The sequence below is a fragment of the Ictidomys tridecemlineatus genome, unplaced genomic scaffold, assembly GCF_052094955.1.
Source record: "Ictidomys tridecemlineatus isolate mIctTri1 unplaced genomic scaffold, mIctTri1.hap1 Scaffold_1958, whole genome shotgun sequence".
In the NCBI taxonomy this organism is placed as follows: domain Eukaryota; kingdom Metazoa; phylum Chordata; class Mammalia; order Rodentia; family Sciuridae; genus Ictidomys; species Ictidomys tridecemlineatus.
In genome coordinates, this window is record NW_027521681.1 from 1 (window position 1) to 20,364 (window position 20,364).

The 20,364-nt window shown below is 42.0% G+C and overlaps 2 protein-coding genes and 1 non-coding gene across 5 annotated transcripts in view; all 3 read left to right on the top strand.

Annotated features, from left to right (window-relative positions):
- Positions 1-2,928: 2,928 nt before the first annotated feature.
- Positions 2,929-6,049, top strand: LOC144372939 (uncharacterized; the record flags this gene model as incomplete). Its single annotated transcript, XM_078036142.1, has 1 exon — positions 2,929-6,049. A coding segment is annotated over one exon (1,650 nt), but the record flags the coding sequence as incomplete, so codon positions are not given.
- The window catches only part of LOC101975576 (uncharacterized), a 49,952-nt gene continuing 32,612 nt past the window's right edge, over positions 3,025-20,364 (top strand). Inside the window, exons 1-3 of one of the 3 annotated variants that reach the window (XM_040280089.2) lie at positions 3,051-3,154; positions 9,209-10,630; positions 14,308-14,393. The gene's annotated coding sequence lies outside the window, so the exon portion shown is untranslated. Of the gene's footprint in view, positions 3,155-9,208; positions 10,631-14,307; positions 14,394-20,364 lie in introns of those variants that run through there. The other 2 variants (XM_078036139.1, XM_040280090.2) reach the window with 2 other exon arrangements.
- On the top strand, positions 18,971-19,046 carry Trnaa-agc (transfer RNA alanine (anticodon AGC)). The gene has a single exon. It is a non-coding gene; the product is annotated as a tRNA-Ala (tRNA).

Consider the following 20,364-nt stretch of genomic DNA (forward strand, 5'->3'; position numbering starts at 1 on the left):
TACAGAACCCTCATAAGACAAAGCTAGAAAAAGACAATGACATTTTTAAAATGCTGAATATGAGAGAAAACATGACAAATAACGGTAATCTATCTGTCCCTGAAAGAGGACAGCAGAATTCACACGCTCATAGACATACACACAAATTCACACATGGGAGGAATAAGAAAAAAATAATTAAAAAAAATACATGTGTATTTTAAAAAAAGAAAAATATCCAATGTCTTAGTTGTAGACCAAAGTGACCTCCACCGAAATGGTCGAAATATTTGACCAGCATGGGTGGTCAGTGTCTGTTCAGTAGTCTTTCTCGTCCATTTTTCCTGAGTCAAGTACTGGTAGAACGGATGCAGGGCCTTAACCCATGCTGTGGCTCTCTGAGCTGCCTGTGCACCTAGGATTGAAGCTGTGTGCCTTCCTCTATCCTGATAATTCCTAGATTTGGTATTTCAGGTTATCCCATAATTTTTGGAGGTTCTGTTCATGGATTCTTACCATCTTCACTGTGAGGTCAACTTTTTAAAGATTATACATTTGTCTTCATTGTGTGAGGTTCTGTCTTCCAAATGATCTAGTCTGTTGGTGATGCTTCTGTAATTTTGTAGTGTCCTGCAGGTTACCAATACCTCATCTTTAAGAGGGAGATCAATATTTAGAGCACTCAAGGTGAACAATATGCATCCTTAAACCATATAGGTTCTCTTTAGACAGTTATAGTTTTTTCACAATAAACAGAAGCGGTGAATTTGATTAATACCTATAATGAAATAGTAGGTTTGTGTCAGGGTCTGCAGTTTCTGATGGTAGAGAGCAGGGGCGGGTGGGAGGTGAGAATAGAGAGGTGTTAGCTCACAACAAGAGTGAAGGAGGATCAAGAGAAGCAGGCTAGCAGGGTGCCTCTGGTGAACCAAGCCTGCAGGGACCTTGGTGATGGTCTTCCAGATGCTGGCTGTTGTTTTTAGATTGTATCGAGCATGTCCCTCGTTGGTGGCAGCGGCAGTGTCAAGTCTTCCAGGCCCCTAGCCATTGTCCTAAGATGGAAGCTTCCCTGACTAAAGATGATGGTGGTGGCAGTGGAGGTGTCCCAGAAGTGAGGTGATTGCTTTCAGAGATGGGGCTGAGAGGGTAGTTCCTGCATTGGCCAGCAGCGCTGTGATGTGTAGTGCTGCATCAGGCTGCTACCTCCAGGCCCTGTCCATTGTCCCAAGGTGGAGGCTAACATCTTGGAGGGGTTGCGCAGGTAGCTGCAGTGTCCCAAGATGGCAGCAGGTGGGAAAGCCATGCGTTGGTAGACGGGGCTGCAGCATGGTCACTCTCCTCCACATGTACGTGTTCACTCCCAGGTTTATATGCTCACATTGACCTAATGTACTGGGGTGAATTCTGGTATGTGCTGTGGTTTAAGGGACTTCTAGATACACAGCAGAGAGATGAGCTGAGGTGATGTTTGTGTCCACACAAAAAAAGTGAGGTCTTGAATGAGGGATGTGCAGAGAAGGAGAGGAAGACAGCAGGGTGTGGGGCAGGACAGACTCGAGGGTGAGACCTGGGTTCCCCTTGGCTGAGGCCCCGGCCTTGCTGTGAAGGTTTCCCTAGCCTCCCTTTCTTGATTCCCCATTGGCATGATTATTTTAAGGTACATCTCCTAATGGGAACTACAATGGTAGTTACTACAGATATCAAATAGCCACAGGTCCACAGAATTCTTCTCTAGAACGCTTTTAGGAGATTGTTGTCGGGGCTTTTAGCCCCCGTCTCCTCCTGACCAGCGGGAGACCTGTGAGGTGGGTAAGTGTACACACTTGAAAGAGTATAAGTGTAATAGATGTAGAGTTTCTCACAGTGATGTAGTTAAACGACACTCTTCAGTAAGTTCAAGCTCCATTTAACACATGACTGTTATAGGAATAGAACACAAGCCACACAGTTAATCAGAGTTTTTCTACTACCTACATTAAAATAACTTTAAAAACAGGCAAAATTATTTTGTTAACCCAGTGTATTTAAAATACTGCAATGTATGATCACTATTTTTACAGTGAGATATTTTACTGCCCTTTTTTTGTACTACATCTTCACAATCTGGAGTGTATTTCACACAGCATGTCCCACATCAGACCAGCCATGTGTTGTGGAGCTCAGTAGACCCATATGCCTTGTGGGTGCTATATTGGACAGCTCTGAACCTGTGTGGTGTTTATTGTTCCCTATAATTTCAGGTTTATAGTCAGTCTGCTGTACAATCATCTTAAATTATCTGGACTTTTGTGTCCTACTCCATTTCATCTATTTTGCCAGATAAGAGGTTCATTTTTATTTAGTCTAATCTTTTACCTTTTTTCCTACTTCTCTGAGTTTAAAGTTTTCACTCTTGTAAAATCTAAATACTGAATTCTAATTGCTACTAGGTTTGCAGTCTTTAAATATTTGATTTCTGCATTTTGAGGGATTTATAATTTTACAAATGTATAATTTATAATATAAGATTCGATCATTTTAAAGAACATAATTCAGTGACTTTTTAAAAAATGTATTTTCCACGTTGTGTAACCATCTCCACAATTCTGATTCAGAACATTTTCATCACCCTACTAAGATCCCTTTTGCCAAGTTACAGATAATCCTGATTGACATCTCCAGACCCAGACAACTAATGGTCTTGTCTCTGCAGATTTGCCTTTTATAGACATTTCATAAAACAAAACTACATTTATTTGTCCAGTGACACCTATGGGGTTGAATGTAGTATGTGGTACAAATTTATCCTCGAAGTAAAACTTTGATTTATTTACTTTCTCATCACAAACTCTCCTGAAATATTAAATATTTCATTAAAATCTTTCATATGATAATTCAAACCCCAAGAAGACACTAAAAAGTTATTGTTCTGTTTTTCATAGTTATTCTGATCAGTAATGATAATGATTGCATGCATATTGTAGAAGATTGATTTTTCAAGCACAGGAAAACAACCAGTCAATTTTTTGGTATCTTTCAGACTCCAGGTCTAAGTGTGAGGTGAAGAAATTACCACCAAATCAGTGCAACAAATCTGGGCAAAGCAGCTGTCAGAAACCAGTTTCTACAAAACAAAAGGTTCCAACAGGGAGCAGGGGCTACAGGAAAAGTTCATTTCTAAGCAAACCCAAGAAAGGTAATTCAGGGAAGAAAGCCTTAAAATGTGATTACTGTGCTAAAACCTTTAGTCAAAGCATCTCTCTTAAACTGCATCAGAACTCACATACTGGAGAGAGACCTTATGAATGTGGTAATTGTAGAAAAGCTTTCAGACAGATCTCATCTCTCATTCTTCATCAGAGAGTTCACAATGGGAAGAAAAGCCATGAGTGTGATAAATGTGGGGAAAGTTTCAATAACAAAATAGCCTTTATTCTACATAGAAAAATTCATAATGGAAAGGAAATGTCTAATTGTGGGAAGGGTTTGAGTTCATGCCCATCTCTCAGTGTACATCACAACATCCAAATTGTTGAGAGAGTCTACCAGTGCAGAAAATGTAGGAAAGTCTTTAGTCGGAAGTCATCCCTTTTAGTTCATAAGAGAATTCACAGTACAAAGAAAATACATAAATGCAATAGATGTGGGAGAGGCTTCAAAAAGAAACCAGCCCTTGTTACACATGAAAAAATTCATATCGGAGAGAAACCTCATAAAAGTGTGAAGGCCTTAAGTCAGAGTGTGATGCAGAGAAGTCACCATTTAGAGAATGCCTTTAAATGTGGAAAATGTGGGAAATCCTTTAGTAGGATTTCACCCCTTCTGCTTCATCATAAAATTCATGCTTCAGGTAAACCCTATAAATGTGACAAATGTGAGAAGGACTTTAGGCGCCTTTCAACCCTTATTCTGCATCGAAGGGTTCACAGTGGAAAGAAGCTGTACAGATGCAATAAATGTGAGAAGGTCTGTAATCGGCATTCATCCCTCATTCAACATCAGAAAATTCATAAACGGAAAAAGAAGCTCTTTGAGTGTAAGGAATGTGGAAAGATGTTTTCTGGAACTGCAAACCTTAAAATACATCAGAACATTCATTCTGAAGAGAAACCTTTCAAGTGCAATAAATGTAGTAAAGTTTTTGGTCGCCAGTCATTCCTTATTGAACATCAGAGGATTCATACTGGAGAAAAGCCCTATCAGTGTGAGGAATGTGGGAAAGCGTTCAGCCACCGAATATCCCTAACTCGACACAAGAGGATTCATACTGAAGACAGACCTTATGAATGTGACCAGTGTGGGAAGGCCTTCAGCCAGAGTGCACATCTTGCCCAGCACGAGAGAATCCACACTGGAGAGAAGCCGTACACCTGCAAGACATGTGGGAAGGCCTTCAGTCAGCGCACCTCCCTCATCCTCCATGAAAGAAGTCATACAGGAGAGAAACCCTACGAGTGCAATGAGTGTGGGAAGGCGTTTAGCAGTGGCTCAGACCTCATTCGACATCAGAGAAGTCATTCTTCGGAGAAACCCTATGAATGTAGCAAGTGTGGGAAGGCGTATAGTCGGAGCTCGTCCCTGATTCGACATCAAAACACTCATTCTGAAGAAAAGGCCTAATGTTTTAAATCTGTGAAAGCTAAGGATGAGGTTATCAGAGAAGCAGTCACAGGCATGGGGGAAATGTACAGATCTTCCTTAGGGGGTGGGGTTGTGTCCTGAGAAACTCCCCAAGGTTGAAAATATAGTGAATAACACACTTGAAGTACCAAACATCAGAGCTTTGCAACACAGCCCAGTGCAGAGTACCGAGCATTCATCATTGCACGGCTGACAGGGAGCTGTGCCCACTACTGCCGCCCAGCACCATGAAAGAGCATCATACTGCCTGCTGCTAGCCTAGGAAAAGATCACATCCTGAAGTATAGTTTCTACAGAACATATTGCTTCTGCACCATCATAAAGCCAAAACTCACAGGTTAAGCCTTTGTATATTGAGGTCTGTCTATACCTGTCTCTAATATAAATTCTGTATATATGGGGTGATGTGATGATGTATATCCCACTTTGAAAGCCAAAGAACAAAAGTCACTGGTGACTTTTGACCTCTGGATTTGAAACCAACTGAGGCAAGCTCAGGAGAAAGATAAGTCTTTTGAGGATGAAGGCTATTTTTCTTTGATGTTTTATTTCCTAGTGTAGTTTTGAAGAGACTTCACTGGCCACATGCCACACAATGGAATTGTGAAGTCTGGTTTTGTAGATGGGGCGTTGAGCCTGATTTGAGTTCACATGAGTTTGAGTTGGTTCCTCAGAACCAAAACTGTCCCATAAAAGGGAGTTCCTGGCAAAATAGGATGCTGCTTTCACCTGACAGTCTTTAGGGGGATAAAGACAGCACCTATAATGGTGTGTAGCAGCAGTGTTCACCATACTGTCTTCATGGATTTGAAGACGTGGTGTGAAAATTGAATGTGTTCAAGACAGGCTAATGGGGAAGAACCATGAGGCGGTGACAAAATGAGGAACTTCAGAGCAGGGAGAAAATTTATATTTGAAAATAAATTGTTTATATTTATATGACTATATATTGGTATTTTCATGTAATACCGATGTGTAATAAGTGACTTGTGAAATGTGTTGCAGATTAAATGTGTGTGTCACCCCAAAATTACATGCTGAAGCCCTCGCCCTCAATGTGGGGTATTTGGAAATGGGGCATCTGAGAAGTATTTAGCATTACATGAGGGCAAGGCTTCGTGATGGGTCATTGCCCTTAGAAGAAGAGACACCAGAGAGCGTACTCTCTGCACCATGCAAGAACATAGCAAGGCAGATGTCTGCCCCCAAGGAGACAGCCCTCCCTGGAACTGACCTGGTGGACATTCTGATCTCAGATTTCCAGCCTCTGGAACTGAGAAATTAATTCTGTTGTTTAAGTCCCAGTCTGTGGTATTTTATGATGTCAGCTCAAGTGGACCAAGACACTGGGGAGCCTCTAGGTATATATACTGAGCTCTTTTCATTTCACCTGTTTCCAGTGTGTGTAAAACATGTCAGAAATAAAGTCAGAGTTCTGTTTTGTGATTAATTATATAGTCAGGCTTTTCTGTTCGTGTTTTCCTTCTGCAAAAAAAAAAAAAAAACTACTTTTATGAATACTTGTATCTTGTTAATACAACTTTGTGGAATGTGGGATCACATGGGTTAGGTTATTTTGACTTTGACAAGTGAGAACAACAACCAGAATTGTGAGGAGTGAACATGCATGCAGCATGACCAACTAAGTTTCCCGTTTAAATTCGACCGTTCAGATATGAAAAGTAAGCATTAAAAATAAATCTCCACTTGGAGTAAATGGGTGAGTAAGGGCCTGGGGGAGGCAACAGGAAGCATCTTTTCTCCTCCTGCTTCTGCACACGTGTCCCTCCTCTCCACCTTGCTCTTTCTCCCAGGCTGCCATATGAGTGGTTCCTGATGGAGGGTGGTGTACCTAGAGTGGGGAGGAGCGAGAGGATGACCTGCCCCAGTCACCCACTCCCTTCAGTCTCACTGCCTGTTGGCCTTCTTGCCCTTCTTGGAAACTGCAAGAGTGCATCGGGATGGCAGTTCATTCACTCAGAAGCCGACTTGGGATGGGTTATGAGAACTGCTTATTGTAGCTGCCTTATTGCTGACCCCATCAGAAATCCTCACTTGATCTTGTTAGGCCTATTCTCACATTTCTGAGGGCGCCACATAGGCAGTGTGACTTAAGGCTTACCTACCTGTGCTCCCAACTACTAGCAACTCAGTTATTTTCTAAAGGATCAAAACCTTCATTATTTAATTTTTTAGTAATAGACATAAGTTTTAGAAGTACATTCAACCTCAAGAAAATCAATATTCGTTTGCTTTAATCCCTAAAACTTAAAATCCTGATAAAATGTGTTTTATTCACTTGCCTGGTATAGAAGAGGCGATTTTGACAGTATTTTTCTTTTTGTTTTTTAAAAATATTATTGTGGTTGTAGATGGACACAGTTCCTATATTTTATTTTTATGTGGTGCTGAGGATTGAACCCAGTGGCCCACACGTGTGAGGCAAGCGCTCTGTCACTGAGCTGCAACCCCAGCCCAGTATTTTGCTTTTAAGCGGTGCCTATGGACTTTCCGTAATCCTTCAGTGACATCATGTCTGCACATTTGTGTGTCGCTGTCCTGGAAACAATTACTCCTAAATCCAGGGATGTACGAGCTGGCTAGACATTGTTCCTGCCCACAGGCACCTGCTGATGACCAGAGAATACAGGATGTGAGAAAAGGGAAGTGTGTGCAAGGTGTCAGGCAGAGGGTGATGGTCTCCACGGTGCGGGCGGCAGGTAGGCAGACTGCTTCTAGAGATGGTGATGGTATTAAAGGAGGAACAAGGTGGGAGGCCAGGAGAAAAGTATACATGCATAAATAATGCAGGAGAAGTGGAGTGTGGGGGATGCTGCAAACTCCATCACTTAGTACCCCACAGGTGAGTGGTAAGCACTTAATGAAATATTTCACTGAAAATATTCTAGTAGAACTGGACTGTCTCTGAGCATGCCTTAACCTGAAGAGGACCTGGATGCTGAGGTAAACACTTGGGAACTAGCCCTCACCCCAAACTAAGAGTCACAAGTGGTGAACTTCAGGTAACTAGCCACAGCCAACCTGAAGCCTTGCCCAACACGGAAGGCTTAACAGAACCTTTTTCTATTGCCCTACTCAAGATACTGGACTTCCAGAAAAAACAGTACAGGGCACAAAAAATGCAAGGAAATACACCTCCCCGTCAGGACAGGAGGCCATCCTTAGAAGTACTGATGGAATTGAAGTAACAGTGACGTGTTAAATGTTCTAGCAGAAAAAGTGCACAATGGGCAGATATAGATGGGCAATTGAAGCTGAGAGATAATCAAATGGAAATGCAAAGAGTGAAAATAATAGATGACAGTGTCTTCAGCAAGTTCATCAATATAATTGAAACTCTGATAAAGAATGAATAAACCCGAAAGTAAGAAATATATGTATATGTCTCCATATACATATATATGTATATATAAAAAGCACCCAACAGCTGCCGGGAAATATCTTTTAGTCCAACAAAATAATTGAAATTCCAGAAGGCATATGGAATATGGGGCAGGAGAAACTCCAGAAATGAGGCTAGGAAGTTTCCAAAGTTAATGATCCCAGAATGCCAATGTGAAGCTCAGAGAGCACCAAGAAACAAGTACCAAAAGCACAGACACCAAGGCAAATTATATTCAAACTGCTGGGAAAATCTGATGTAGTCCACTTTGGGGCTGGGCTCAATGGTAGAGCTCTTGCCTAGCATGCATGAGGCTCTGGGTTTGATTCTCAGTACCGCATATAAATACATAAATAAATATCCATAGACAACTAAAAAATATTAAGAAAATCCCACATAGTACATGCAGAACACATTCTTTTTTAAGTGCTCACTAAATATTTCCAAGATATCATTAAACATTTAGTAAATGATAGAAAATTATTACAAAATGTGTTTTTTGTAACATAAGCAATAATAACATGAAGAATGCTAGGCATAAATTACAAATTCCATCTCTTTAATAGTCTGAACTGTTCTGATTATCATGAGTAACCTTTAGTAGTTTGATTCTTTCCAAAAGTTCTCCCATTTTATCTGTTATGAAATTTATTTCTGGAAAGGCCATTATGTGTGTGTGTGTATGTGAGTTTGTGTCTATATATGTATTTGTGTGTCTGTGTGTGTGTGTGTGTGTACACATATTTTGCCATTCCTGTTATGGCTAGAATTTGTCATGTCACCTCTGCTGCTCCATCTATCGGTAGCATATTTTCTCCCTTTTTTTCTTGGTCAGTCTGAATGAAAGTTCATTGACATTCTCATAGAAACAGCTCCTTAAGTTTTCTGATCTTTGACTTCCATCCTGTTAGTACGAGATGTCTGGAAGCAATGCAGTTGTCTGGGGACATCCTAGTACTTGTCTTGTGTTCCCATTTCTCAGGGGTCAGTCTTCCCTTGCGTGATGTCCATTTCAAACTGGATTCTGAACCTCTGCTGCTGCAGTTGCTGGCGGGCGTCCTCTGCAGCAGTGGCAGTCTGTGCTGCAGGGTGCCCTCAGCCAGCAGGACCGTACTCTGAAGCAGTGCAGTGTCGCAGCCCTTGGTGGCAGGAAGATGCCCTCTTGGCATTGCAGCAGACCCAGCCCCACCAGTGATTTCTTTCCAGGTTCTTGTGAATCCAAAGAATGAAACCCACAGACAATGGAAGGCAAGAGTTAAAAGAGGATTTAAGTGAGAAGAAAAACAATTCTTGCCAGGTGAGAGGGGACCTAAGGGTAGATTGTCATCCAGGTGTGCTAGTCTAGGAGTTAATACACTACGAGGTCAGGTCACCTGCCAGTCTGTGCTAAATAGGTGTTAGGAGAGTGCCATGGCTGCTGTCTACATCTCAGCTGAACATGCTGGATGTGGGGAAGCTCTCGGATCAGTCTGGGACTTCCTAACTGGTCATGCCCTCTTTGTCCTTGAGTCTGTAGCCTTCACTCAGGTCGCACCTGCTCTACCCTTTCTGCCATGAGAGGACCGATGGTTAATCTCACGGGGTGGCCTGTACGGTGATTGTGCTGCCTGCCTGTTTTACTGTCTGTCCTATGCACAATGTCCTGAACACCAACACTCCATATGTTTTGTTCGGTATTTTAAATGACATTTTAGATAGGTTAAACCAATCCCTATAACTCTGTCTTTGCTAGTTTAGTTCTTAGATAAGCATTTAGAGAGGAAAGTAGAATCCATTTAACATTCCTGTACATACATATTTTATTTTAAAATAATCTTTTTAAATGTAGATGGACATAATAACTTGATTTATTTTTATGTGGTGCCTCACACTTGCTAGGCCAGCGCCCCACTACTGATTCGCATCCCCCGCCCCCCTGCTTTTGTTTGTTTTGCACCAGTGGGTGAATCAGGGATGCTTAACAACTGAGCACATCCCCAGGATTTTTTTTTTTTACAGGATCTTGCTAAGTTGCTTACAATCTCACTAAGTTGCTGAGGCTAGCCTCAAACTTGCAATCTTCCTGCCTCAGCCTCCTAAGCCAATGGGATTATAGGTGTGTATCACCACTCCTGGCTTGTACATATGCTTTTGAAAAGCTTTACCCAATATTTTGGAAGACAAATGGAGCAAAGGTAGCCATGCCTTAATAATGTTGGCCACTTGTCTTTCCTAACCAAAGCAGTGCCCATTTGGAGTGAAGCAGAAGGGCCCTCAGAGCAATTCTGTGTGCCTTCCTTCAGCACTGCCTTCTTATTGCCACCCAGTGAACGGAGCAGCGAGGTTGTTCACGTTTCTTTGTGTAGAGTTTTCCATTATGATGCTTTCATCTGACAGAAGAAAGTACCAAAGATGCTGGATGCACTTTTAATGTGTCCCAAATCATCGTTTCTGCACACTTTTTTTCTCTTTTGGTGCTGGGCATTGAACCCAGGTCCTGTGTAGAGCAAGACCTCTTCCCTGAGCTCCGTGCCCGGCCCTGCATTACATCAGGGTGCTTAGGATTGACTCCAGGGCTGCTGTGTGCTGAGTAGGCACTCCACCACTGAACACATCCCCAGGCCCCAGCGGTATGAAGAGGTGCCACTCGTAAGTGATTTTTTTTTCTTTTCATTTTGTTGAGTTTGGGAAATTATCTGTGAATTTGAGTCGCTAATATTCGAGATAATCTGTGAAAGGATGGACTTCCTTTAAACGTTATTTAGAGACAGAGTCTCACTAAGTTGTTCAGGCTGGATTCCAGCTCATGGTGTTACTGCTGTTTACCGGTGATGCTGAAGTGTAACACCAGAGAAGCACTCCGAGGCAGTGAAGAGTGGAAAGTAAAAGTTTTATTAAAGGACAGCAGAAAAGACTTCTCCAGGAGGAAAAGGAGATCCAAAAGGCCGAATCTGTGGAAGGCGGAGGTCTTCACTTTTTTATAGCTAAGGTCTTCTTTCAGCTTTCCCATACTCCTATCCTTGTTTCTTGTTACCTTGCTGCGATAGAATGCAGGTGGGAAGGCCAAAAGGTCGGGAGATAGGTGGGCTGGAGGAGTAATCTGGGCTTTGATCAGCATTTGTTGGGAGCTGTTCCATTAACAGTTGCTTAGAATGGGCTCCAGGCCTTGGGGACATTAACATTTCAATTTCCCCAAGTGCTGCCCTGGTTTCCTGGACTCCATTCTCTATAATGGCTTCCATTTTATTTATCTTATTCGACATAGACCCAATTTACCTAACTACTAACTACCTATCTGTAAATCTGGCTTCAATGGCTCTCCCCTTCAACCTCCCGAGCAGCTGGACTTTTGTTATTTTAATTAAGAGAGTTCTTCCTGATGAGTTACTTATCAAGGGGGTGTTTCAGATTAGCAGGAAGTTGTTTTTGCCTAGTGATTTTCAAACCTTAAGGCAGATCATCTGGGGAATTTGTAAAAAGGCAGATTCTGCATAGCAGGTCAGTTTAGGACTCACAATTCTGGAATTGTCACGGACCCTCAGGGCACTACCGGGACAGCACTTGGATTTACCAGGAATTAGCTTTTACTGTACAATCCTCTCATCTCCTCGGTCACCTAGTAAGGCACCTTTTGAAAACCCATGGCAGTTTAACTTGCCCTTACTACAGGGTCTAAGGCAACACCCTTATCAAACTTGTCAGTACTGCTACAGCAAAAGACACGAATGTTCTCCCCACGTGAAATGAATGGTCGTGGGTGATGCACTCAGCCAGGGTCAGGCTTTCCCTCTCCACCCAGCTGCCATTCAGTGGGTTTTTTTTTAACCAATCTTTTATTGTTCTATTTCGTAGTTATTAGCTAGCCACAAGACAGCTCCCTCAGGCCCTGAATTCCACTTCTCAAGTCCATCCATGGGCTCCATTTTGTGGGTGCTTGTACTTTCCTCAGTGTGCCCTAGGGGGAGGTGCCAGGAGACCTGTCCCTCAGAGACCTTGGTGAAACTTTCTCTGAGTAGTGATGGCAGCCTCGAGATTCGCAAAGGGTAGCATTTAGGGAATCCCAATTTATTTTTTTTTATTTTTTTTTAATTTTTTTTTTAAGAGAGAGTGAGAGAGGAGAGAGAGAGAGAGAGGAGAGAGAGAGAGAGAGAGAGAGAGAGAGAGAGAGAGAGAGAGAGAGAGAGAAATTTTAATATTTATTTTTTAGTTCTCGACAGACACAACATCTTTGTTGGTATGTGGTGCTGGGGATCGAACCTGGGCCTCTCGCATGCCAGACGAGCACGCTACCGCCTGAGCCACATCCCCAGCCCAGGGAATCCCAATTTAAAGCCTGAAGTCTAAGGTGCATAACTTCACAACTGAAATCGTGTGGTTGGACAGTGTTTTTGTGTACATAGCACACAATGTTTAACAAATTTTATACACACACACACACACATACACATACACAAACACAAACACACATTGGGAAAACCTCCAGGCTAATTCCCCAAATGACATTATTATTATTATTATTCCAAATAACAGCCAAAAGAAATAAAAGAAATAAAGAGGAGGGGCACAAATTCATAGCCCAGAGAATTGAAAAAGGATTTTCATGGAACCTGGATGGAGATGTAACCTAGCCTGTAGCTAAGGTGACCACAGGAGGTCACAAATGCTGACGGTCTGTAAAGGAGTGGTGGCTGCTTGTATCCCAGGGCTCCTGAGAGAAGCAGTGGCTCCAGTAGCCAAGTGGCCGTGCACAGCAGAGTGCAGCAAGGTGGGCCCACCAGAGTGTGTGTCCGAGAATACAGACATGGATAGCACAGGCTCCGGGAGAATCAGGAATCAGTAGAGCTAGGAGCCACTGACAGTCCCTACACCAAAGTGCTCACAGTTGGAACTGGCCCTGTAAAATGGCAACAGTGTTGGAGAAACACTGAACCAACACTCAAGTCTGTAGAAAAGAAACAGTATAAAACATACCTTTAAAAAAAACAATGTTACTTTTTTAAAGTTGTAGATGGACATAATACTTTTTTTTTTTTAAATTTTTTATGTGGGGCTGATAAACCCAGCTTAATTCCCTCTTAAGATTGGGAGCTATCTTGTCACAAAGACAAGAAAAAGTAATTTCGGCTTTACTATAAATTACTGCGATTTCTAAACTTGCTTGCAATGCCTGCCCGTGCCTTGAACTCACCCACGCCTGTTTTTCCCTGACCAGATAACAACCCTCTCTGAAAATTTAGTGGTGCCTCATAAATTCCGATGTTGGGATCTAAATTTACTCTCTAAGTGCTGAACCATTTAGACCAATAACCTACTACCTGCCTTTGTATTATGCTTGTCAAAATCCTGTTATCTGTAAGTTCTCAAGACACCCCCCTTTTGCAATTTTCTGTGCTATAAAACTGTATTCCTAGAGAGCTGGGGTACTGTCTTCTACCCCACGGGTTTTGGGAGGGACAGCCCTGGCCGGTTGGAATTACAAGCTTGCTTTAATTTGATTTAAATTGGAGTCAGTGGTCTTTTTTTTTTTGCTTCATGGCTTAACAGTGCTAAGGATTGAATCCAGTGCCTCACATGTGGCAGGCAAATGCTTTACCACTGAGCCACAAGCTCAGCCCCTAAAACATAACTTTTGGGGATTTTTCTTTTAGGTAAGGTTTTCAGAAAACCCATGGGTAGATTTTGTTTCACAGAATGACCCAGCAGGCATGGGGGCGACACCTGTGATCCCAGTGGCTTGGGAGGTTGAGACAGAGGATCATCACTTCAAAGCCACCCTCAGCAATTGAGGCCCTAAGCAACTTAGCGAGACTCGGTCTCAAAATGAAAATTTTTTAAAAGGCAGGGGAGCTGGAAATGTAGTTCAGAGGTCAAGCACCCTGGGTTCAATCCCTGGTGCCAAAAAACACATATTCAAAACCAGAGTGATCTATATCACCCAAAAATGTCTTGCCTGGACAATAAATACTTGTTGTAGCCAAAAAGGGAGATAAAGCAGTTATTCTTTTAACTTCTCCATTTTTCTTGCAGATCAACTTACCGTCTAAGTTCTCAGGGCACAGGAAGAGATGGCAGCTTTCTGCAGGGTGCGTAGGGGAGCATGTCTCCACTTCTGCCCTCCAGTTTAGGGAGGGGCGGCAGGTGCTCAAAGAAATTGAAATCCTTGACTCCTGTTCTTCCATTGGGTTTTTTTCTTTTGAGTTTAAAACAGTTTTCAAAGGTGACTCCAGAGTGGATGCTGGCGTTTCTGTGTGGCAGTGAATAAACCTTTTATTTCATATTTTTTACATTTATTTATTTTGCATTTCATTTTTTGTTTCTTCTGCTAGAATGGAACTCCACAAGGGCAAGAAGCTGTGACAGTTATTGCTGCATCCACACCAAGAGCCTTAAGCTGGTCCATCGTAGGTGTTCAGTAAGTGAACTAATAGCAAGGCTCGACTCATCTCTTTTCTTTTTGTGGTTGGCACTGGGGGTTGACCTCAAAGGCACTGGGACACTGAGCACATCCCCATCCCTATTTCATATTTTATTTAGAGACATCGGCTCACTTTTGCTGAGGCTGGCTTTGAACTTGTGCTCCTCCTGCCTCAGCCTCCTGAGCTGCTGGGATTACAGGAGTGTGCCTCTGCACCCGGCTCATCTCTTTTCTTTATAGCTACATTGGGTCCAATATTTGTGAGTGAGCTTTACTTTTAAAATACACAAGGGCCTGACCACTTCTCACTATTGCTACTGTTAAGCCCCCAACCCATCTTTCTTAGAGAATCCCAGTAGCCTCTTACCTGTTTTCCCTGTTGCGTATCAGCCTTGGCCTACTGGAATCTACTCTTCATTGCATATGGTGTTAAATGGTCTTATTCAAGCATAAATCAGAACATGTTCCTTGGGCACACAAATCTCTCCGATGCCTCTCCACAACAGACCATGGTCTGCAGAAGGCCCTGCCGCATCCTGGTCCTTGTTCCCTACCATTCTTTCTCTCACTCATGCTTTCTGGCTACCATGGCCTCTTGCTTGCTGTGGTTGGATAGTCACTTTTTCTCTGGACTCGGTGCTTTATCCAGCCTTAAACACTGCCTGGCAAACTTCCCCTTAGGACTTTACACCAGCTCTCTGTGGAAGCATCACATTTTTGCGAGGCCTTCCTTGACCAGTGGCCTGTCACTTCCCACCATCCCACAAGCTGTGCCTGTTCTAACTTACTTTCTCCATGGCACCTCTTCTTCTCCTCTCTCTTTTTTTTTTTAAATATTTTTTTTTTAGTTGTAGATGGACAGAACATCTTTATTTTTATTTGCTTATTATTTTTTTTTAATGTGGTGCTGGGGACCGAATCCAGGGCCTCAGGTATGCGAGGCAAACACTCTACAAAGCTACATCCCCAGCCTTGGCACTTCTTACTAGAAGTAAAATGTATTTGGTTGTTTGTTCATTGACTCGTTTCTTCCTGAGACAGTAAACCGCAAGAAGACAGGGATCTTTGAGCCGATTTGCCTTGCATTCCCAAGGTTCAGAAGTACCTGGCTCAGAGTGCTGCTCAGTAGACATTTGTTGAATGAACAAATGGAAGGCCCTTCCTGAGGTAGCACCGAATCCTTACTGGTGCCTGCACTGTATACAGGAGAAAGGAGGTGCCATTGCATTCTAGGATGCAATGACGACTTTTTTTTTATATTTATTTATTCATTAGTTCTAACCGGTTATACATAACCGTAGAAAGCTCCTTGATTCATCGTACACAAATAAAGCAGAATTTTTCACTTCTCTGGTTGTGCATGAAGTAGTCACACAATTGGTGCAATCATACATGTACCAAGGGTAATGATGTCTGTCTCATTCCACTGCCTTTTGAAGGAATAATAATAAAGAAGACAGAGACAAGGTGCAGAGGCAGGAAAGTGGCAGAGTGGCTGAAAGACCTTTATTTATATCAACAGGTTGCATTAGGTCATTAGTACCACAACCACATTATTGTTCAGAGTGTCAGTAAGGTTGCTTGTTCTGCAGTTACATTTCACAGTTACAGTATGCAATGTCAGGAGCTTTGTGCAGTTCTCTGAAGTTACTGTTAGGTGGGCAGCTCCAGGAGCACTGGAGCTTGGTGAAACACTGCAGCTATCTAGCAAGCAGGTTCCTTTATTCCCTAAGACTAAGGTGAAGCTGATAGGACTCTAGCATGCAGGGCATTGCCATAGCCACTGGGCATCCTATGCCTTTGCACAAACTTTCCCAGGTACCAAGCATGCCACAGCCCTGAAGTCATCAGGGACCCCAATCCCAAACACACAACTCCTACAGTCTTTCCCACCCCTTTAGCCCCTCCCTATTAGACCTCTTTTTATAGAAACTTTTTTTTAGTTTTTAATGGACCTTTATTTTTATTTATTTATTTATATGTGTTGCCAGCATCCAAACCCAGTGTCTCACACATGCTAGGCAGGTGCTCTACCCCGATCTACAACTCCAGCCTGAATGGACCTCTTCTGTCAAATCAGAAAGAAAATCAAGCTGTTTCTTCTCTATAGCCCAAATTCAGTTATGGCATTAGGTTGGAATTATTAGAATTTCCCGATGTATTTTTTCTAATATCTGTTGGATTTTATATAACTGGAGTTGTCAAATTAGGGCTTTCTACAGAAATTAGCATGTCATCATCATCATTGTTTCTTTCAAAAACAAACTTAACCCAAAGTGGTGACAAATGAATCTTTTCACTTGCTTTCACTGAGGGGTTAGAAGGTTCACGTTCACAGAAATCACTCCCCCTCCCTTTTTTTTGTACTAGGGATGAACACAAGGGGCTTTACCACTGAGCCTCATCCCTAACCCATCTTATGTTTTTGAGAAAGAGTCTGGCTGCATTGCTAAGGCTGGTGTTTTGAAATTGTGATCCTCTTCTTCTGCCTCTCAAGCTGTTGGGATCACAGGCATGTCCCACCACTCCCAGCAGAAGTCCCCACATCATTCAGACAATTAACTCTTATTTCTTACCCAAACTCATGGTTTCTGGATTTGTAATCTTACTGGCTAAGAATCTGGTTCCACACAGTTTTGAGGTAATACTGCTGTTCTCATATGTCTTTGAAGTCTGGCTATTTTTGTAAGGGGTTCGTCAGCTATTGCTTTAATTTTATTCCTGTTCCTGTTTTCCCCATGTGTTCATTCAGTTCTTTATCAAATAGCTTGTAATTTGTGTATAGAGATCACTTTGAATCAAATGCCTGACCTGTTCCAGTGCTGCTGTTCAATTTTGCAAAGCTACACAAATATTTTCATTAGTTGGCTCTGAAGTTTTCATGCATCTAACATTTTGTTTTCTGAAAGCATCATCTTCTTTTGATTCATAATATCTATGTCAAGTAATGACTGCCACTGTGAGTCTGTGATTTTACAGTTTGAAATGCTGGAGTGATAGGTTCTACTGTTTTCTCTTTTCAGAATATTAGTAGTAGTTGGAAGAATGAACTGAATTCACCAAGTAAGGTGTAAAAAACATTAGTCTAGATTTAAAATGTTATATTGCCTTTTATCAAGTGACTCTGTCGTTTGCTTCTAAATTGGAAATCATCTTGTCAATGCTCTTATCATTCAAGTTATTTTTAACTACACCAGTCAATATAGTGGGTGGGCAGAAAATGGATTTTAGATTACAATTCTCTTCTGGTTCGAAACCAGTTTCTGTGACTTTTGTCAGATATTCAAGATTAGTTTCAGAAGTGTTCTGTAAATCTTCTGCCTTTTGTATAAACAATTTGCTGGGAGACTGTTGTTTTTCTTAGCTTTTGGAATGAATGACACACAACTTGTACATCAATGTATTCCAGTTGATATTGGAATCTATGATTCATTGTTGGTTCATTAGATCCTCAGGAACCACTCCACTGTGAGAATACTGTATCAGGTACAGTCCACTGGGCCTCAGAAGTCTCAGAATGTCCCCAGTTGCTAGTCTGACCCCAGTATTTTTCTTTTGCGGGAGCTTTTGATACCTTCCGTTGACTTCTACCTGGCCTTGCCGTCTTGCATATCCTTACAACACAGATGTTCAGGTGGGTTGGTTGTGGCATCTGCAATCCCAGCAACGTGGGCAGCTCAGGCAAGAGGATCCAAGTTAGAGGCCTGCCTGGGCAACTGAACAGGCTGGTTCAGTGGGCGCAGTCCACAGTTGTCTGACTCCACTGTCTCTGGGCTGGAACCAAAGCAGAGCATCACCGCCACCTGCCAGCTCCCAGCCAGGGCTGCACGTGTCTCTGTGAATGGTCAATCCAGCAGTCCGACCTTTCTGCACACGCACTTGACCCCGTGTTGTGGATCCAGTGGTTCACCCAGAGCAGGCCCAAAGCCTAGGCTGGGAGAAACCACCTCTCCTGCACCCCCAGGATCGAAATGGAAGTGGTATTTGAGTCACATTTCCATCAGTGTTGACTATGCTTGCTGTTTCTGAATCTGTCAACTTTACATGCTCTTTATCAGTCTTATGAAAATTAGGGACTGAACTCACCCCACCAAGAGAGTTATACTTTAGCTTAAAATATAGCTAGCCTAATTTTCTTATTTATCAACATAAGACTTCTTGAATTCTTGGTCTACCAGTAATTTGGTCTGATTGTTCTCTCTTTGCTAGTTAGAGTGTGACCCTCCTCATCCCCCACTCTTCTGTTTGAGAGCTACTGTTTTTTTTTTTAAGCTAGTTCTGCTGTTTTCTTCCTTATCCTTCCACAGTTTGGTGGAGGCAAACTTTGTTTGTTTTTGGTACCAGGGATTGAACTCAGGGGCACTCAACCACATCCCCAGCCCTATTTTGTATTTTATTTAGAGAGAGTCTCACTGAGTTGCTTAGTGCCTCACCGTTGCTGAGGCTGGCTTTGAACTTGTGATCCTCCTGCCTTAGCCTCCTGAGTCACTGGGATTAAAGGCTTGCACCACTGTGCCCAGAGAGGCAAACTTTTAATACCCTAAAAAAAAAAAAAAAAGCATTTGGTTGTGGGCTGGGGTGTGGCTCAGTGGTAGAGCACATGCCTAGCTAGCATGTGTGAGGCACTGGGTTCAATCCCCAGCACCATATAAAACTAGAACAAAATAATGCTATTGTGTCCATCTACAACTAAAACCATTTTTATAAAAAAATATATTTTGTGTTAATTGCCTGTCCAAAAATATCAGTACCTGGCCTCATGCTTTCAGTTATTATTGGATCGGTATTTCTAAGATTATTTTACTTCATAACCTGGCAGATGCTTTTCTGTATTCTGTCATTGATTTGAGAGAGAAAACTAGCTTAATTCTGTTTTTTTTAAAAAAAATTTTGTTTTTAGGAAACAGATATTTTTGAAAGCTTTCACAATGTTCTCATATTCAGTATTCTGTGATTTCACAAATGTATTTCTGGATTTTCCCCCTATTGTTGTTTTTGCAGTTAATCCTGTCCACTATTCAGTAAGCTATTCCAAGCTGAACATGAATGACTTGCTTCAGCCTATAAATATTCTCAATTATTTATGATACATTCTTCTTAAATTCTGTTGATTTTTAAAAAATCATAGTCAGATGTGGACCTTCTAAATTTCCATGTCCATTTTCATATTTTTCTGTCTTTTTATGTATTTGGAGATTTTCCTTAATTTTCTTTCACAACTTGATTATTACAGCAGTAATTCTTTTATTCTTGGGGAGTTTTGTATTATTATTCCTTTTACAAATAGTTTCCTATTTTAAAAATGCAACATCTCTTCATATCTCAGATTATACTGGAATTCTCACTTTCCTCCCTTACGACACAACTTGACCTTCTGGATCTAGTGCTGTCTTTTGGCTGTTTTCATGCAGATGGTTCTCACCACATGTTATGACCCCTGACCACCTGCACACATTCTAGAGCTCCATGGTGTGGTCACCCTGTGTAAATGGAAGGGGACTCTGGATGTTCTCCTGTTGCTGAACGGCATGGGTTAGCAGGCCCTCCATGTGCACAGGGAGGGGTGCAAGCCACGGAGAGGCTCCCACATATTAAAGAGGAGGCCTTCCCTTAGGTTGCTACTCGTCACTCTCAAGCTGCTGAGGTTATTTGTAAATACAGTTTCTTTAATGGTAATTTTTTTTATCACCTTCTTGTTTAAAACTTACAACTACATCCCGAGTTCAATTTCCATCACTATGAGAAAAAAATTTTTTCCAACAATACATATAACACTAAATTTCTGTGAGCAGAACATCCTAGTCCCTTCCCCAGAAGGAACACTGACCAGTTAGATCTGTTCAGAACTTTTCCTAAGCATTTTTTACTTACATAAATCCCTTACTTTTTTTTTTTCTCCAGTACCAAAGATAAACCCAGGGGTGACCTAGTAGTGAACTACATCCCCACCCCTTTTTATTTTAAATTA